Genomic DNA, 19,322 nt, shown 5'->3' with positions numbered 1-19,322 from the left:
AAGTAATCTCTAATAACAAAGAAGAAAAGCCCCCACAAAAGTAAGAACCCACTAGATGAAAGCGTGCATCCATAAAAAGGGACAAGACCCAAAAAGGGGAATGGGCACGAGTGCTTGAGTTTCCTTCACATTGCATTCATACCATGGAAAAATAGAGGATTAGCTTATTGCAAAAAAGAGAAGCATAAGGAAATTGAAGCTAGAGAAACCTAAACGGACAATGGAGATACTCAAGAGAAAGGGGAATGAAGCATAAAAGGAGAACGTGGAGGGAAGAGAGAGAGAGGAGGGGAAAGGAAAAAGTGACACCTAAGTTAAAAAGAATATAGAAATAATACATGACCACATCAATTAAAATTGTCAACCCACCAATGTCACGTCAGCATTTCATTAGTAGAAGTTCAACTCTAGAGACCTTTTATAACTATTTTCTAAAACGTCAGAGACCAAACTATCATTTTCTAAAACCTAGAGACAAAATAGAAATACATCTTCAAACTTAGTGACCAACAGTGTATTTTAACTTATAAAATATTTTTTCCTCTTTTTAATATATCAAATACATTAATTGAGATTCAATCTTTAGCCAAATAAAAATCTTTTAATATGTCATATTAAAATTTTATATTATTTGGCCCTCAAATCATTATTTTATTAGTATATCTTATATATTAATAAAATGTTTATATTTTTCATTTAAATGTATCAAATACATCGATTCATTATTTGATTTATTATTTAATGTATCAAAATACAACAAAAGTGAATTTGAACATTCCAAATTTAATTTTCTTTCAACATAATTGATCCATTAATGTTCTAATTGATCTAGTGAGGGGATCTTATGAACCTAGAGTTTATAAGCTCCAATGATACAGAATTAAGCTCATTAATTAATTTAACTATCACTTATTAACCCAATGTTACTCCACTATAAACCTAGAATTGCACTCTTACATTATGTAAAACAGGTCACGTCCATGCATATAATCACAATATGCACGTCGATCAATCACGAGTTGATCAAAATTGCAGCTAGGTCAAAAGTTCATTTTACCTCTGTAATTACATCTTGTAACCGAAGTACCATTGATCCTCTAATAAACAATTTTTTTATGATCCAATGATAAACTAAGTCACTGTCAAGCTTTTCAAGTCACAAAATCAGCACTTAAGAAAACTACTCATCTACTTATCCTATAATGGGAGTGAGTGAATTCCATCTCGTGATATTATGTTCACAGCTCTCTGTTGGTTACGTCCCCAAAATAGTAAGCTTATTAAATCGACTACAAAAGTCATTCTCACCCATGTAAATCAAAGAACATGCCCTCACAGGCAAGAGTTCATAAATCACTAAGGATTAAGATAAAGTAAAATATGATCATTCCGTGAAATAATTATCTTATCTTTTAATAGATTTACAAAAAAAAAAAGATTAAATATTTTGAGGTTCAAGCTGATACAAACTAATTGTATATATACTGATACTCACATGTCTTCACATTAATGATTTGGATCAAATAATCTATATCATCTACAAAGTGGGTCATATCAATAGTGTTACCAGGATAGGGCACCCAATATAATTCATATACTATAGACTCTTTCAATTATTACTTGAACATGATCCTCTTGTATGTCAACTACATACAATTCAAAATTACATTTATGACCTTGTACTCAAAATTGAATAATAATTACACATAACAAAGTAAAATAAAATGATTACTTTATTCATAAATAATTGAAAGTTAACAAACTACGATGTTTTATGGCATAAATCCTAACAAATCTGTGGTTCTGTGTCTACTAGTATAATATAAATGATGCAAACCTATTTTTTGCGTCAACATAGAGCAGAGTGTAAAGTCACTAGTATCACACATTAATTCAAACGACAAATCTCAATCAAGTACAATTGTAATAGGTTCAGTACTAAGGGCTTCTCTTAGTGTTTCAAAAGCAAGTATATCTTCCTCGTAAAAAACAAAAGGTGTATCTTGTTCAAGCAATCTACATAATGTTGGAATTGGTGAAGCTAAATTGACGTCGAAACAAGTCAAGGACGAGTTGGGACGAAGAAGGATGAAAATAATTGAAGTTGGTTCTGCAGAAGCCTGCTGACCTAAGGGGATAGTGTTGAGACGCTAGTTATAGTGTCTTAATGTTGCAATAATTAGATAAAAAGGCGGAGGCACGCACTGGGGGTGTCTAACACTATATGATCGTAGTGTTGAGACGTTGCACCTAGTGTCTCAACGTTACAACATTTCTATAAAAGGAACGCCTATTTTGATTGTAGGTTTAACAGAAAATTGATAGAGTTTTTGTGGCATTTTGAGATAATGGTTCAAGGGTGTTTGGTAGTAGAGGGGCAGATCGAGATCGACGTATTTGGGGTAATTTGTTCTCGATTAATTGTTGTGTACCTAAGTAATGTGTTTAGAATACCTAAAAACTAGAGGGATTTTGTTGGAACCTTTACATAATAATATTAGGAGGAGACATTTTGGTAGTGCTTGTATCTAATCCTTTAATAGTGTAACCCCCATTTTAGCAGAAGACGGGACGTAGTCCATAATTGGGGTGAACCAATATAAATTCTTTGTGTCGTTTTCTCCTTTTCTTTAATTTCTTATTTGTGTTGTGTGATTGACTTTATTTGCAAAATAACTGTGGAAGTGGATATTGTGTAGGGCGCCTAGTTTTCCAACACATAAAGGTTTTAAAATATTTACAAAATCTTTTATAAATCGTCGTTAAAAACCTGCATGACATAAAAAGCCTATAATCCCTTTAATAGATGTGGTAGGTGGAAGTTTAGAAATCAAATCAAATTTTGCCATATCCATACCCTTACAAGAAATGTTGTGACCTAAAACAATTATTTATGGGAAAATTGACAAAATAAGCCTCCTGCAGGGGCCTTTTAAGTTTTTTAATCGCCCTTCTCAAAACACAAGTTTTCTAATTATTTGCTGACATCACCTACTTTGCCAAATGACCTCCAATGCCCCTCCTTACTTTGGGTACCAAATTTTACTTTTCCATCCTCCCTTACTTGGGTAATACGAATAGTCCGTTCCATCTTTAGCGCACTCACACTGTAGCATTCTTCGCTCGGATCAAATTTGACTGTCTTCACCTGCGATTAAAATTACATTTCTCTAAATCTCGTTATCTTTCTCCTTCGTATTTCGATTGCGACTCGTTAAGGTAACTCTGACCCTGTCGTCTTCAAGCGGTGAGACGAAGTGATTTTGGTAGCAGATTACAACGAAGGAGATTTCATCGTTAACTTTGGGTTAGTGCATTTATCTCTCGAATTGCTTAAGATTTTCGTTTTAATTTCCACTATTTTAGCTATTGTTCGTAAGTTCTGTACAACCCCGACGTTGGTCTTCTGTCTCTTTTGTGATTTTTGTGGATTTTTTACACTGCACATCTAGGGCTTTCGGAGAAGAGGAAAATAATACGTAATCGGCGCCATGGAAATGAATCGATGGAGGATAAAATCGTGTTTTTGAAAACCAATAATACTGAGGGGGGGCTGATGTTGAAATAGCCAGAGCCAAAAATGAGATCGATAAATACAGTGAACATGAAAAGTCGAGAGCTAGAAATATCAAGAGCTAGACCATCGAGAGCTAGAAAGATCGAGAGCAAGAAATATCGAGAACGAGAGAATCTCCATTGATTTACAATTATCGTGAGTGTGCTAGGAAGAGCGAAATCGAGAATCATCGTTATGGATACAGTGAACTTGAAAAATCGAGAGCTAGAACATCGAGAGCTAGAAAGATCGAGAGCGAGAAATATCGAGAACGAGAGAAGCTCAATTGATTTGCAATTATAGGGTGTGAAATAGGTAGAGCAAAATCGAGCGAAATCGAGATCGAGAAACATCGAGATCGAGAAACATCAAGATCGAGAAACATTACAGTGTTTTACATTTTGTATTTGAACTAGTTGTGTGTTTCCATTTCCCTGTCTTCTTAATCCGTGATTATGTATCATGTTCAATTATTAAATTTTTGAACTACTTGTGTGTTTCCGTTTCTCTATCTTCTTAATTTGTCATCATATATCTTGTTCAATTTGTTGCAGGTGCACAATGGACCATTAGTTGAGGATTAAGGAGAATGATCGCTTTCCGGCTCAAGCTACCAACATGTCTCACTTGAGCAATGTCAACAGGCTTATCAAGGATAAGCTCACAGCGGACCAACTTGATATGTTTCGTAGAAGAACAATATTTGGTCGATTTGTCGACTTGGAGATGATGTCCTGCAGTGGTGTAGTTCATCACTTTCTGTCAAGGGATGTTGCTGGGAGCAGTAACGACAGCATGAGTTTCTTAATTGGTGGCAACGTGTTGACATTCTTGAAGGATCAATTCATGCTTATAACGGGATTGTCGCGGCTGCCCGGTAAGGTGGTCCAGAAAAAGATTGGAAAGAATAGGTTGCGGAGGATATATATTACGTATGTTTATGAACGTGGTTTTAGATGTTTATGATAGAACTTTAAGAAAATATATATTACGTATTTTTATCATTTCTGCTAAGAAATTGTGTTTGCTGAGAATTTAGAAATTTTTTTAGAATTTATGAATGTTTATAAAAATTTAGAAATGCTTTATGAATTCTGAGAATTTAGAAATGTTTTCTGATTTCAAAGAAACTGCAGTATTTAATGAATATGGTTAGAAAGAAATAATTTTACAAGTGATTTGAGAAATAAAAAAATAAAAAACATTTAGAACTTTCTGTGAGATTTAGAATTTCATGTGGGGAGTAGTTTTTAAACCACCATGTTATTGTACCCAGGAGATAACATATATGCTATATGAACGTGATTCTATAGTATAACAAAAAATAGAAGGTATTTGGGATCATTTTACTCCGTGCATAGAGAGAATTATTTTGTTGTGTATATTGACATTACTCTATGTCAGTAGACCAGAATTAGAATTATTTTGTTGTGCGTATTGAGATTACTTTGCGCCAGTGGACCATACCAGAATATGGGTACATATGTGTTGTTGAGTTTTCTTAACCTGTTTTATATGTTTGAAAGAATATATTTTATATGTATTTAGAAAATGATTTTAGAAATTGCGTGTTATTACCCGTTCTTATTAGAAACCTTACTAGGTTTTATGAAGTCTTTTATGAGAAAGTTTTACTTCAGTTTCATAATGTTAAAAAACATTGGAAATTTCTGTTGTTTATGAAAGAAGTTATACGAAATTATTTTCTTATAAAATTGTCACTTACTGAGCTTCCTATCTTACTATTTATCCTTTATTTTCTTCACCAAACTACACTTGAGTTTCAAAGAGATAGCCGACCAGTTTCTGCCACTTAGCATCTTTCACAACTTGCATATCATTTTGTATGTACATTTAGAATGAGCTAGAATAAATTAATCGCACCTTTTGTAGTTGTTATGCATATGTTAAAAGTTGTGGAAGAATAATTATTTCTATATTAAATTATATCACACTTTGTGGTGTATATATGTTAGGAAATAACTTAATTCAGTTTTAGAAAAATTTAGAAAAAAGTTTGACTATGGACTCTATAGTTGGTTGGGGTCTGTGGTCAGTACTGTTTGTTCTATAACTAGTAGGTGTTTTAGGACGGGTCGTGTCAAGTTGGTATCAGAGCATAAAGATCTTGCATAACATTAATAGAACATGCATTATGGTTTATATAATAATTGTGTGATATGCATATCATTTTGTAAATCTTATTGTGTGAGGGCAGAATGCGTAGGCTTAAAGAATTTGAAACTCAACAGGTCCATGGTAGGCATAATACAATGGAGGAAGAAGTAGTTGGTGAGTCTAGCCACAATAGATTCAAAGGAGAATATGGATGATCAAGATAAACGTGCAATTGCGAGAATTGCGGCACTGGGAATAAGAATGTTGAGAAGTGATCTCGAGAAAAACTTCAGAATTGAGTAACTCAAAGCTTTAGGGGCAACTACATTTTTTGGGACGGTAGATCTAGTTGATGTAGAGCGTAGATGAAAAAGCTAGAAAAACGTTTTAATGTAATTGGGTGTGCGGAAGACAGAAAATTTAGACTGGGTACATTTCTACTAGAAGGAGGAGCTGGTGATTGGTGGGAGTCGGTTAAAGGGAGAAAACCAGGATCTGAAGAATTAAGCTGGGGAGAATTCAAGAAATTGTTTAATGAATAATACTATCCACAATCCTGCAGAGATGTGAAAAGAAATAAGTTCTTAAAGTTAGTACAGGGGTCAATGACTATGGCAGAATATTAGAAAAAATATATAGAACTCTCAAAATATGCCACCACTATAATTGAGGATGACATTGATCGATGTTGACGATTTGAAGATGGGTTACGTGAAGAGATTCGAAGTTGTATTACTACATATGGATGGCAAGAATTTGAGCCCTGGAAGTTACCGCGAGGGTTGAGAAGAGTTTGTTAGACAGGACAAATCGGAGGGAGATGTCAAATAATGTGTGTGGCACTTTTTCTGGCTCTACCAGTACTTCAGGTGAGAGTCAGCTTCAAGGTAGTAATAGAGGATTTACGCCTGGGGTGTTGAGTCAAGGTAGTTCTAAACCGATATTTCAGATATCACAAAACTTTAGAGCAAATGTAAATTTTCCAAAACAGACCATGAGTGGTTCGACCCAGTATGGAAGGCTCTCTGAAAGTAATTGGAGTCTGCTTCTAGCTATACTAGATATCCTGTAGGTAAGAATTGTGGTAAATCACATAGGAGTGAATGTCTTTGGGGAGCGAGTATTATTTGTTATAACTGCGGGCAAACATGTCATATGAGGAAGGAGTGTCCTCAATTGTAGTAGGAATGTAGTACATTCCAAAAAGCTTCTTTCAGACCGACTGTACAAGGACGTTCAGATTCATAAGAAAACCTGTTAGTACAGAAGAACCAAATACAGAAAGTTCTAGTGGTGTAAAGTCGAGAGGACATGTAAGCAAACCTCATAGTCAGGGAAAGACATTTGCGATGACGCATGATGAGGCTGAGGAACTACCATATGTATTTACAGGTACGATATATATTTTTGGTAAAAACTCTCATGTTTTAATTGATCCGGGTGCTACACATTCATTTATTTCTGTCATATTCTCGGTTGGGATAGATAGAAAGTTAAAATTCTTACCTAGTGAGTTGATAGTAGTTATGCCAATTAGTATATCTTTGATAGCAGATAGTGTGTACTATGATTATAACTATGGAAATAACATCAAACTCACGAATATTCAATGGTACTAAATCCACGTTAAATTTTTTATCACCCAATTTGATTACTAATCACAGTACACACTATCTGCTACCATAGATATACCAACCGGTGTAGCTACTACCAACTCACTAGGTAAAAATTCTAACTTTCTATCTATCCCAACAGAGAATATGACAAAAATAAATGAATGTGTAGCACCCGGATCAATTAAAACATGAGCGTTTTTACCAAAGATATTTAGCATAACTTCAAATACATCCGATAGTTCCTCAGCCTCATCCAGCGTCATTATCTTTCCCTTAATATGAGGTCTGCTTACCTGTCCTTTCGACTTTACACCACTAGAACTTCTTGTATTTGGTTGCCCTTTACTGACAGGTTTTGCTTGTCAATCTGAATGTCCCTATACAGTCAGTCTCGAAGAAGCTCCTTGGGATGCACTACCTTCCTCCTACAACTGAGGACACTCCCTCCTCATATGTCATGCTTGCCCGCAGTTATAACAAACAATACTCGCTCCCCAAAGGCATTCACCCTTGTGTGATTTACCACAATTCTTACATACAGGATATCTAGTATAGCTAGAAGCATACTCCACTTGCTGACTTTCAGAAGGTCTTCTATACTGGCTTAAACCACTCATGGTCTATTGCAGAAAATTTACGTTTGCTCTAAAGTTTTGTGATACTCGAAATCTAGGTTTAGAACTACCTCGACTCAACACCCCAGGCGTAAATCCTTTGTTACTACCTTGAAACTGTCTCTCACCTGAAGTACTGGTAGAACCAGAAAAAGTGCCACGTACATTCTTTGACATCTCCCTCCGATTTTTCCTATCTAACAAGCTCTTCTCAACCCTTGCAACAACTTCCACCAAGGGCCCAAATTCTTGCCACCTAGATGTAGTAATACAACTTCGAATCTCTTCACGTAACCCATCTTCAAATCGTCGACATCGATCAATGTCATCCTCAATTATAGTTGTGGCATATTTTGAGAGTTCTATATATTTTTTCTGATACTCTGCATAGTCATCGACCCCTGTACTAACTTTAAGAACTCACTTCTTTTCGCATCTCTGTCGGATCGTGGATAGTATTCTTCATTAAACAATTTCTTGAATTCTCCCCAGTTTAATTCTTCCGATTTCCGTTTTCTCCCTTTAACTGACTCCCACCAATTACCAACTCCTCCTTCTAGTAGAAATGTACCCAGCCTAACTTTCCTGTCATCCGGGCACCCAATCACATTAAAACATTTTTCTAGCGTTTTCATCCACAACTCTACATAAGCTGGATCTGCCATCCCAGAAAATGTACTTGCCCCTAAAGCTTTGAGTCACTCAATTCTGAAGTTTTTCTTGGATCACTTCTCAACATTCTTATTCCTAGTGCTACAATTTTTGTCATTGCACGCTCATCTTGATCACTCATATTCTCATGTGAATCTACTGACTGGTGGCTAGACTCACCAACTACGTCTTCCTCCATTGTATTCTTCCTACCAAGGACCTATTGAGCTTCAAATTCTTTAAACCTACACGTTTTGCCCTCACACAATAAGATTTACATAATGATATACATATCAGACAATTATTACATAAACCATAATGCATCTTTTATTCATGTTATGCAGGATCTTTATGCTCTGATACCGACCTGACACGACTCGCCCCAAAACATCTACAAGTTCTATAACAAGCCGTGTCTACCACAGACCCCAACCAACTACTGAATCTATAGTCAAAGTTCTTTCTAAATCTTTCTAAAACTAAATTAAGTTATTTCCTAACATATATACCACACAAAGTGTGACATAATTTAATATAGAAATAACTATTCTTCCATAACTTTTAACACATGCATAACAACTACAAAAGATGCAATTAATTTATTCTAGTTCATTCTAAATGTACATACAAAATGATATGTAAGTTGTGAATGATGCTAAGTGGCAGAAACTGGTCGGCTATGTCTTTGAAACTCAGGTGTAGCCTGGTAGAGAAAATAAAGGATAAACAGTGAGATCAGAAGCTCAGTGAGTGACAATTTTATAAGAAAATAATCTCGTATAACTTCTTTCAAAAACAACTGGAATTTCCAATGTTTTTTAACATTATGAAACAAAATTAAAAAACTTTCTCATAAAAAAACTTCATAAAGCTTGAGCAACTAAAACTTAGTAAGGTTTATAATAAGAACTGGTAATAACACACAGTTTCTAAAATCAATTTCTAAATACATATAAAATATATTTTTTCAAACATAAAACAGGTTAAGATAACTCAACACTACATGTGTACCCATATTCTGTTCTGGTCTACTGGTGCTGGTGCGGAGTAATCTCAATACGCACAGTAAAATAATTCTAATTTTAGTCTACTGTCATAGAGCAATCTCAATATACGCAGCAGAATAATTCTCTCAACGTTAGGAGTAAAATGATCTCAAATACCTTATACTTCTGGTTATATTATAGAAACACACTCATATATGCTATATGAGTAATCTCCTAGGTCAATAACATGGTGGTTTGAGAACTACTCCCCACATGAAATTCTAAATCTCACAAAAAGTTCTAAAATTCTTCTTTTTTTATTTGTCAAATCACTTCTAAAAATATTTCTTTCTAACCATATTCATTAAATACCGCAATTTCTTTGAAATCATAAAACGTTTCTAAATTTTCAAAATTCATAAAGCATTTCTAAATTCTTAGAAACATTCATAAATTCTCAAAAACATTTCTAAATTCTCAACAAAAATGATAAAACATACATAATATATATTTTCTAAAAATTTTATAATAAATATCTAAAAACATTTAGTAAAATAACATTCACAAATCTTATGAATAAGGTAAATTTGGATTGTAGGTTGCTTCGATTTCTATTTATCTTGGAGTAATAATCAGCCAAGTTTCAATACACATTTAATTCCAATTTAAAACTACGATGCTTTAAATTAAACCATAATTTTCAGTCAACTGCATTCTCTCTCCATAACCAACCATCTTTCTCTCTCATCTTTTCTTAGCGGTGGGACCCACAACCCACTTTCTTTACCATTCAAATCCCAATCTCCCAAAATTGCCCCCAATTTTCCCACAATTCTTTTTCTTTCTTGTTTAATTTAGCACATTCATTTCTCTCTGTTCTTCCTCAACCGATTCATCTTCTTCTTTCTCAACCCACGAAAATCTTCTCTGTGCTATCAAAAATAAACCCATTTTTTAGCCATCACAGCAAGAAATTTACACAATCTCTAACCTTTCTTTCTACAGCAATCCATACCCCTTTATTTGCTAACGTTACACTCCTCTTCTTTTCAAGAACTCAAGGTTTGAATTCACAAATCTTCCATTAACACAAGTCATCCCCCGTCACAGACAAGGGTCAGGATTATTCTAAGTTCTTAAAACCTTAGAATACTCACAACCTCAAATAAATTGGTGATTAACAAAACCCACAAATTAAACTTATTAAGGATTCTATATTCTAAGGATTCTTGGCTTAAATCTGAAAAACTTACCAGAATCTAGGTCTCAAATCTCAAATCAGTTTCAAAATTCTCCCGTTCCTTGTTTGCTCATCACCATCGGCTTCTTCCACTTTCCGTCTGTTTCTATTTCACTATGCCAAGGATTCCCTTTTTTTTGTTTCCTTTATATTCCTTTTCTTTCTCCTTTTTTTTTATACCACGTGTCTACTCATAAATCACACACATGCACCTCATTTTCCACTTTCTCACATTTTTAAATAAAAATTTTGACATTTTCTTTTACCCAAAATGACGAAAATGTCCTTACTCCATGGTAAGTTTTAAATCCCCTAATTTAATGACTAAGTCAAAACCAATTAATTTGAGATTGCTGCAAATTAATTAAATTGTTCCGTTGTTTCTATATAGTCTCTATTATGCAAGTTATGTAACATGGAAATGCTATAAATACGCACACATAAAGCAACTCTTTGCTACTTAATTCAATAATTCATGACATTTACGGATCACAAACTCATGGATAGCAGTAGAACAATCAATATGAATTAATTCGTCAATTTAATTATTATCAATATTTCATAAACAACAAAACAGTAAATATAGATTTTTTAAAAGAATAAATCCCTATCTTAATCTGACCTCCCAAACTTATAATCGAACTTGCATCATCCTTGAATGTGAATAATTAAAGCTTAACATAATAGATGAAGAAGATTTGAATTTAGGAGGACAGAGATGGATGATGGATGTTTTAGGAGGGCTCATCTATTTATATAGTATTTTATACTCTTTTAACGAAGAATTATCGCTAATAAAAAATCTCTAACTAATTGGAAAATTCTACTTGAAAGAGAATTAATTGAAAAAAAAAATGGTTCTAATCAAGTTAGGAAATTTATGCCATATTTTAAATTCCATTACATTTATCTATTTACAAAATATCTTTAAAATTCATAATTCTCAATCTAGAGCTAAGTATGTCTACCTGCACTTTATTCATTAAGTTCTCTCCAATTTGTGAAGTCTTCGTTATTCTCTAAAATTGTACGTCTCAATTATTATTTTTTAATATCTTCAATCTGTCACAAAATATTAAATTATAGTTAAATTTAAATATTCAATCATAATAAACTAATAAATGTAAAATAAATTTATGAAATATAAGTGTATTTTGAATCTTACTAGGAACCATCGTACTTGAAGGGCATCCTTGTGCCGTCTAGTGGATAATAGCCACGAGTTTTATTGGAATATGCCGACCTATGGGTTGGTTGACCATGGACTGAATCAACTCATGGTGCTGGTTGGCTCAACCTTTGGAGATTGTCAACTCGACTGAGAGTTGGCTTGGCTAGTTGACTCGGTCACAGGCCAGACCTTAAACCCGATCAGCTTTTGGGTTATATAGTTCTTGAGCTAGATCTTCCTTCAAACTTTAGCCCTTCTTGCACGATTCATTGATTTGCAATTTTGGACTAGATTTGTGCGATATATTTAGGCTTTGATGTCACCACTAACTGTAAATAATTAAAATTGTTTTAAAATGAGATTGAAAGAATAAAAAGTTAAATACACCCATAATCCTTAATAAATGAAGGAAATGTAAAATGGTTAAATGCAAAAAGTTTTATTTTCATGCATAAAAATTTTAATAAATTCTATGGAATTTCAATAAAAAAAGTGTGTGACGGGGTGGGATTCTACTTATAAAATTGTGTGATGCAAAAGTCTCACCATCTTCCTTTGCTACCCCTTTTCATAGTTAATGTCATTTTTAATTTTAAATGTTTATTTATGATCAAAATGTGTTAATTTAATATTTCACTAATTAATTTTATACAAATCTAACATGATTTTTTGTTGTACTTCTACTATTTTTAAAATAATGACAACAAAGTCAAAACATTATTACTTTATCAATTTTATTTTCTAAACTATATTAGTTTTAACAAAAATAAATATGTTTTATTAAAAATATAATTAAATATACTAGGTACTATTGCATGCACATGGTAATAAACTAGTATATAAAAATTATTTACTAATCGAGCACACCCATTTAAATTTTCCAAAATTTTTTATAACATTCATTGTCTCGAGCTTTACCTTAATATAGCTTTGGTCTCAATGAAGAAACATCAAGTATTAAACATTATGATTATCAAATATGCGTTCAATCACAAAGGTCAAATCTAACAAATAAAAGGTTTGGAGTACTTTAAAGCTGAACAATTTACATAAAATCATAACATACGATGAAATAACTAACAATTTTATTTTTTCGAAATATTTTTCCTACAATTTTCTTCTTTGGCCCTTTCATGTTCAACGGCCTTCATGAGGAGGCCATCTTGTTGAAGTGCAACTTGGAGAGGTAAGTTTCCAATCCCATAAGCAATGGCGAGAAGAATCTCCGTTACGACCGACTTAAACTCATTTTCATTGATACCACCACTTTTTTCCACATTAAACTTGCGACAAACCGTCTGAGAAAGATCATCTACTGGATCCGTTGAACTACGAAACCCGGCCAGAAGTTCATTTGCATTGAGGATGCCATCTTTGTCAATGTCGAGTTTCTGGAAACTTTCCTTCACGCAGTTGTCAAATATCTTTGTATCATTGATAAAATCTATCACTGTTGTGTCGTTGAGAAAAGCCACACTCATCTTCAAAGATAAGAATGAGAGAATGAGAAAATTTTGAGTTGGTTGTGCTTTTGGTTTGATTCAGCATATTTAAAGAGAAATTTTTGGAACTATATTTAGAGGATTTTGCAACCATTGATAAGCCGTTCTAATAGAGAGTTTATATGATTGTTGTTGCCTAATTATTTTCTACCTATGATTTGGCATTTTTTTCTCTCTATAATTGAACCTACGATCATGGGACGACTTTCCTACATCCACGGTGCACGCTCAAGGATTTGGCATCTTTTCTTCTTGGTGTATTAGTGTTAGCTTAGTCAACTTATTAGGAAAGAATATTGCTCTTGAATGATAAAATTTAGTTAATTATTAAGGCCACTGTTGGGATTGGTGGAGCCAAATTGACGTCAAAACAGGTTAGGAATGAGTCGGAATCTAGTCAAGACGCGTCGGGACGAAGAGGAATGAAAACGAGTGAAAATCGACGATGTAAATTTTGGTCATGTGCACGATGCTAGCATCGCGGCATTGCAACAAAAATTTAGAAGAAAAAAATGGCCTGCACGGTTAATTGATGCTGCCAAGTTCGCAGCATTGAGATGCTATGGGCCGCGTGTCAACGTTGCAGTGTTTTCTTATAAAAGAAAAAATTTTGCTTCGGTTTTCTTTTAGCCGAATTAAGGGGTGCAGCCATGAGTCGTAAAACAAAAGGGACAGCAATGGGTCTGCTATCAGCAGCCTTTTGAGGGAATTTTGTGTGGCTTATCAGAGGCGTCGACTCGGGTATTGGCAGTAATTACAGAGAGGGTATCGAGATCGATATTTTGGGGTAATTAGTCCTCAATTATTATGAACCTAAGTATCTGTAACGCCCCGCGTTTTCTGACTCGTTTATTTTAAGAGATAAATAGTGTCTTTGGATTTTTCCCTAAGTTGATAACTTTAATTCTTGGATTTTCTAACTTTGAAATTCTAATTTTTGGCTAAATTAGAATTAAGTTTAATCTCTTTCGATTATGATAATTTAAGTTCTCGACCTGTGTAGGAGATTTTTAGTTAAATTCTAAATTCACGAGTTTTAGGATTTTCCTTCCTAAATTCTACTTTTCTTTGAATTATTATTCTTGGGTTTTAGAGTTTAAGTTAACTATTTTATTTCGGGTTGTTGGGGGGTTTATTTTATTTCTAAAGCATAATTAGTGGGCTTTTGTTCTGGACCATTGTAGTTTTAGTTGGACCTCATTTAAGATTTGGGAATTGGGCTATTGGTTTTAAAACAAAATAAAGAAAAAAAACCCTAAATCTATTTTGTTTTTTTTTTCTTCTTCTTCTTCTTTTTTCTTTCTTCTTCTTCTTCCTCTCGTTTTGGAGCCGCCGCCGCCCCTCCCCTTGCTTTTTCTTCTCCGGCGAAGCAGCACCGGCAACAGCTCCCTCCGGCGACCCAGCCCTCCAGCGACGGCGTCGCCCATGAGTTTAGGTTCTTCTCCGGCGGCGGCTGACATCGAGTAGACCCACGAACAGCGGTCGTTTGCAGCGACGCATCCTCGGCGGCGGCGCGATTTCCCGACAGTAGGGGCGGCGCTACGAGTTCTGCAGCAGCCACAACTGCATAACGGAGTACCCACGACCCGAACCAGTGGCAGCGACGATTTGGGCATTCTCCGATGACTCGGCATTGCGCGCGGCCAGTTCTAGCGAAAACAGTGCGGCGGCGCGTCTTGCAGCAGCTGAGGCTTGGGGTCGGCAGCAATAGGTGGTGGTGGCTAAAGAACCGCGATAGTACTTGACGAACAGAAGTTACCCACGAGCGACCAGTTTCCAACGGGAATTTACAATACAGTAGTGTTTTAGGACGTTCGGCAGTGACCCACTCCTTTTTGGACCCGAATCAACGTTACCCATCGCTTTTGACATTGGAACAGCAAGCATAAGGACATTCGAGCTCAGTTTTGGATGCCCGAACCTCCTCGGCGTCGACCCACTCCTTACCCAAGAGGTTTTATGGTGAGATAGTAGGTAACAGATCATCTAAACTCACTTTCGATGCAAACTAAGTGTTTCTAACATGAATTCTAATCAAGTTTGGTTTGCTTTTGGATTTAGGAACCCTTCGGTGAACTTGGTAGCGCATTAGAACTTTGTAGTAAGTAGTTCTTACTTGGGGGATGTTTGTTGATTGAATATGTATGAATTGTGTGGTACTTTCGGTGTGTTTATTATTTATTAATATGTAAGTTAATAGGTGTTATTGAGATGGTTTCATGCTTAACTTTGCTATACTTGAATATCTCATGTATTTAGAGTTTGTTGGGCATCATTTGAGGACTTCTAGTTGTTATTATTGGGTTGCATCCTTGTTGTTTCTTTTGTTCCTTTCCTTTTACATATTAGGAAAATATCTTGTGTCATGATTATTGGATGTGCCTTGAAAGTTGCTGCTCGGTATGACTGGAAGTGATTAAGCTTTGATGTTTGAAAGCATGTCTTGGGATTGAAAATGCACGTGATAGTTTTATGTTATTTAGTTTATGTTTGCTTAGTTGGAAGCTACGGGATTATTTTCTTGTTTTGTACGATGAAGAGCATGTTGGATAATTGTGTTTTGATTAGATGTGTGAATGGCTTGTCGATGCATTTGAAAGATTGGAATTGGTGGCCTATCGAGTAATGAAAAGTCTGTAGACGAGGGGCGGGTGCATGCGTTGATGTTTATTATTTGGTTGCCGTTGTGCTGTTTTGTGATGTTTAATATTGATTTCGATACGTTATTGTGCAGTGTAACTCTTGTTTATGTTGGTTTATGTGCCTGAGTAGTGTTGCATGTCCGTCGGTGATAATAGTGGAAATTTTGTATTGTTGAGCTGCTGAGATCTGATGTGGAATGATGTATGTTGTAGGGAATGCTCGTTAAAGTGGACTTATTGTGGAGATGTTGTTGTCTGAATTTTGCATAAGATGTTTGGCGTGTCTGATGTGTTTATTTATGTCTAGCAATGCTTATTGAATACTGATGTTGGATGATTTCTTCGAATGTTGGATATTAAATGTTTGGATGAATTGTGTTGGGCGTGTTCTTAAAAGTTTTCTGAACCGTTATGTGAAAAGTGTGTTGTGAAGCATGCCATAGGGTTATTTGTTGAAGCTTTCGTGTGCTCTATGTTGTGATCAGGTTGGTTGCTGTCAAACTTTGTGTTTTTGAGATCTGTGATGCATTGAAATCATACTAGTGGTTGTGTCGTGATGGGCGTTGTGGTGGTTGCTGTTATTAGGGAAGTAGTACAGAAATCCTGGTTGGAGGCTAGAAATGATATGTGGAGTTATGAAAGTTACGAAGTGAATGGGTGAGTGTCAGGGCCTCGGGTATAAATGGTCGAGGGCTGATACGTCACTAATTGGGTATCGAGGCCTCGGGTATAAATGTCGGGGGTCGATACGCCAATATTGGATAAAGATGAGCGTCGAGGCCTCGGGTATAAATGGTCGGGGGTCGATGCGAGGAGCCTTTCGAAAGGAGAACTATTGGGGCCTTGGGTACAAATGGTCAAGGGCCAATAGATTGTAAGACATCGAGGCCTCGGGTATAAATGGTCGAGGGTCGATGCAGAGCTCAAGGCCTTGGGTATAAATGGTCAAGGGCCGATAGATGGTGAAGTCATCAGGGCCTCGGGTATAAATGGTCGAGGGCCGATGGAGCAGTGTCGGGGCTCTAGGTATAAATGGTCAGGGGCCGACTCTGCTCGAAGGAGTTAACTGTGGAAGGCTAGAGAAGCTGTGATAAGCGTAGAGGTACTTGAGATGTTAGGGAGACTAGAGGTTGATAGTAAATGTGTTACTGGTTGTGGTTGTCACCGAAGTTTATAGAATGTGTCTATGTTTGAATGCATAATGTGACGAAAAGCATGACTGTGAATGTTTCATGATTTGGTTGAGCATGATGTGTGTGTGTTGATTCTTTAATAAGCATGACATGTTGTTCCTTGATAAGTATGCCGTTTGTGCGTGACCCTTCAGATAAGGGCTGCTTACTGAGTACTGTGGTTGTACTCATCCCTCTTCTTTCCCCTCCAGTTTGCAGGTATCGAGCTAGCTCTTGGAATGGTGATGGCGAAGAGGAGACTTGATCGGAAAGACCATTAGCTATGCTGTGTGCAATTAATTTCTTTTAGTTAGAATAGTTGTAGCCATTTAATGTTGTAGTTGAGTTGGTAGTGGTTGGTTTTGTTTAGTTTTATTGTCTAAAGGATGTTGTAAGGTTGCCGATTCATTATTCTTTTAGAGCATTAATTTTGTAGCCTCTTGAACTACGGGATTGTAATCTACTTAGGATATTTATGAATACATTTGTTTAAGTTGATCGTACTTGAATTAGCTTTTGCTTCATTGTCATTAGAGATGTTAATATTCATTTAGTGGATGGTTTATAGTTAGTAAGGTTTCCTTGAAGGGTTTGGTTAATGTGAAGTCGGTATTAAATGGTTTATCTGTATAGGATGTGAGTTTCTCTTAAAACATTAGTGTTGTTGTTCTAATTGTTCAAGCTCTCTGAGTGTTGGAATCAGAGTAGCGCAGCAGAAGCGTGGTAGTTTTATTGCTTAGTGTTGTTGTGAAGAAAATTCTCTTGTTTATGCGAAAATTTTAGGTAGGCTTAGTAACGGTCCCTGTTTGGAAATGGTGAAATTCCTAGGGCGTTACAGTATCATTGTGTTAAATACTTAGAAACTAAGAGTATTTTGTTGGGACCTCCAGAGAGCGAATATCTTTAGGGAGATATATTTGAGAGTGCTTGTATCCAATCTGAATATAGTGTAACCCACATCTAAGCAGAAGACTAAACGTAGCCCTTAAATTGTTGAGGTGGTATAAATCTGTTGTGTCGTTTTATTACTTTCTCTATATTTCTTTTGTGTTGTGTGATTGGCTTAGTTAACTGGATAACCGTGGAAGTGAAAATTATTTTGGATCATCTAATTTCTCAACAGCCATGTCATTATTTTAAAATTATATTTAGAATCAATCACAAATTTACATGGGTCCTTAAATTAATTTTAAAATCGACAAATCAAATTATATCGTATGTCTTTCTCATAATCGTTCGATGATTGGCTAATTAGATAAGTCTATACAAAGATTGGGCTCAAACCATGTAAGCCCATGAGAATAAGGCATACATAAGACCCACCAAAACTCTATAAATATAAGAAATCACCTCTCATTTGAGGACACGAAGAATATGTCAAATTCAAAGTCGAGAATTCAAAATCTTTTACAAGCATTAAGAAGGACGAATGCAGAAGACTTAGAAAGCACAAGAAGACTCCGCGAAGACTTGACGACTCAAAATAATCGAAGACTACGAGACTTCAAAAAGTTAATCTTCTCTTTGTCATCAATAAGCCGAAGATCTTCAACAAGCTCAAAGCCGAAGACTTCATAGACTCTTCACAAGCTCCAGGTTGAAGAACTTCATCAAGCTGCATTGCCAAAGAACTTCATCAAGTTTCAAGCGAATGTTGATGCTGAATTCTGTCGAGCTGTCGAAGATCAGCTTCTGACAAACTTGAACGAGGTATGGAGTAGCAAGCTACTTGAGGAGAGACCTACAAAAAGAAAACACATTCTAAAGCTCAAGTTAGTGAGGATTCGAGCTCAGTAAGTCAACTTCAAACATAATTGCATACTTCAGTTGTAGGGGTGCAAGTTGTTATAGCCATTTCGATAGGAGGTTAGGCAGTAATAGACTCTTAGATTTTAGGTCAAAATCTTCTCAACTCGGTTGTTTGTACTTAAGAGAACCAGTTGATTTTCTAGACTTTTTAGGTCGATCCCCTTCGTAGGTTGGACCTGATCTTTCAGACGTGCAGATCTTATCAAGCTTAAGGAGCTGAGACGATTGGTCCATGTATCTAAGTC

At 35.5% G+C, this 19,322-nt stretch overlaps 1 protein-coding gene across 1 annotated transcript; it reads right to left on the bottom strand.

Moving 5' to 3' along the window:
- Positions 1–12,880: 12,880 nt before the first annotated feature.
- On the bottom strand, positions 12,881–13,552 carry LOC111025096 (Calcium-binding EF hand family protein). Its single transcript, XM_088126035.1, has one exon. The coding sequence runs from the start codon at positions 13,431–13,433 to the stop codon at positions 13,038–13,040; it is 396 nt and encodes a 131-aa protein (XP_087982161.1). The 5' UTR covers positions 13,434–13,552; the 3' UTR covers positions 12,881–13,037.
- Positions 13,553–19,322: the final 5,770 nt, after the last annotated feature.

Source organism: Momordica charantia (assembly GCF_013281855.1).
Source record: "Momordica charantia cultivar OHB3-1 chromosome 6 unlocalized genomic scaffold, Mcharantia_2.0 BLBB01000006.1, whole genome shotgun sequence".
Lineage (NCBI taxonomy): Eukaryota > Viridiplantae > Streptophyta > Magnoliopsida > Cucurbitales > Cucurbitaceae > Momordica > Momordica charantia.
This window is presented reverse-complemented; position numbering and strand designations above follow the sequence as displayed.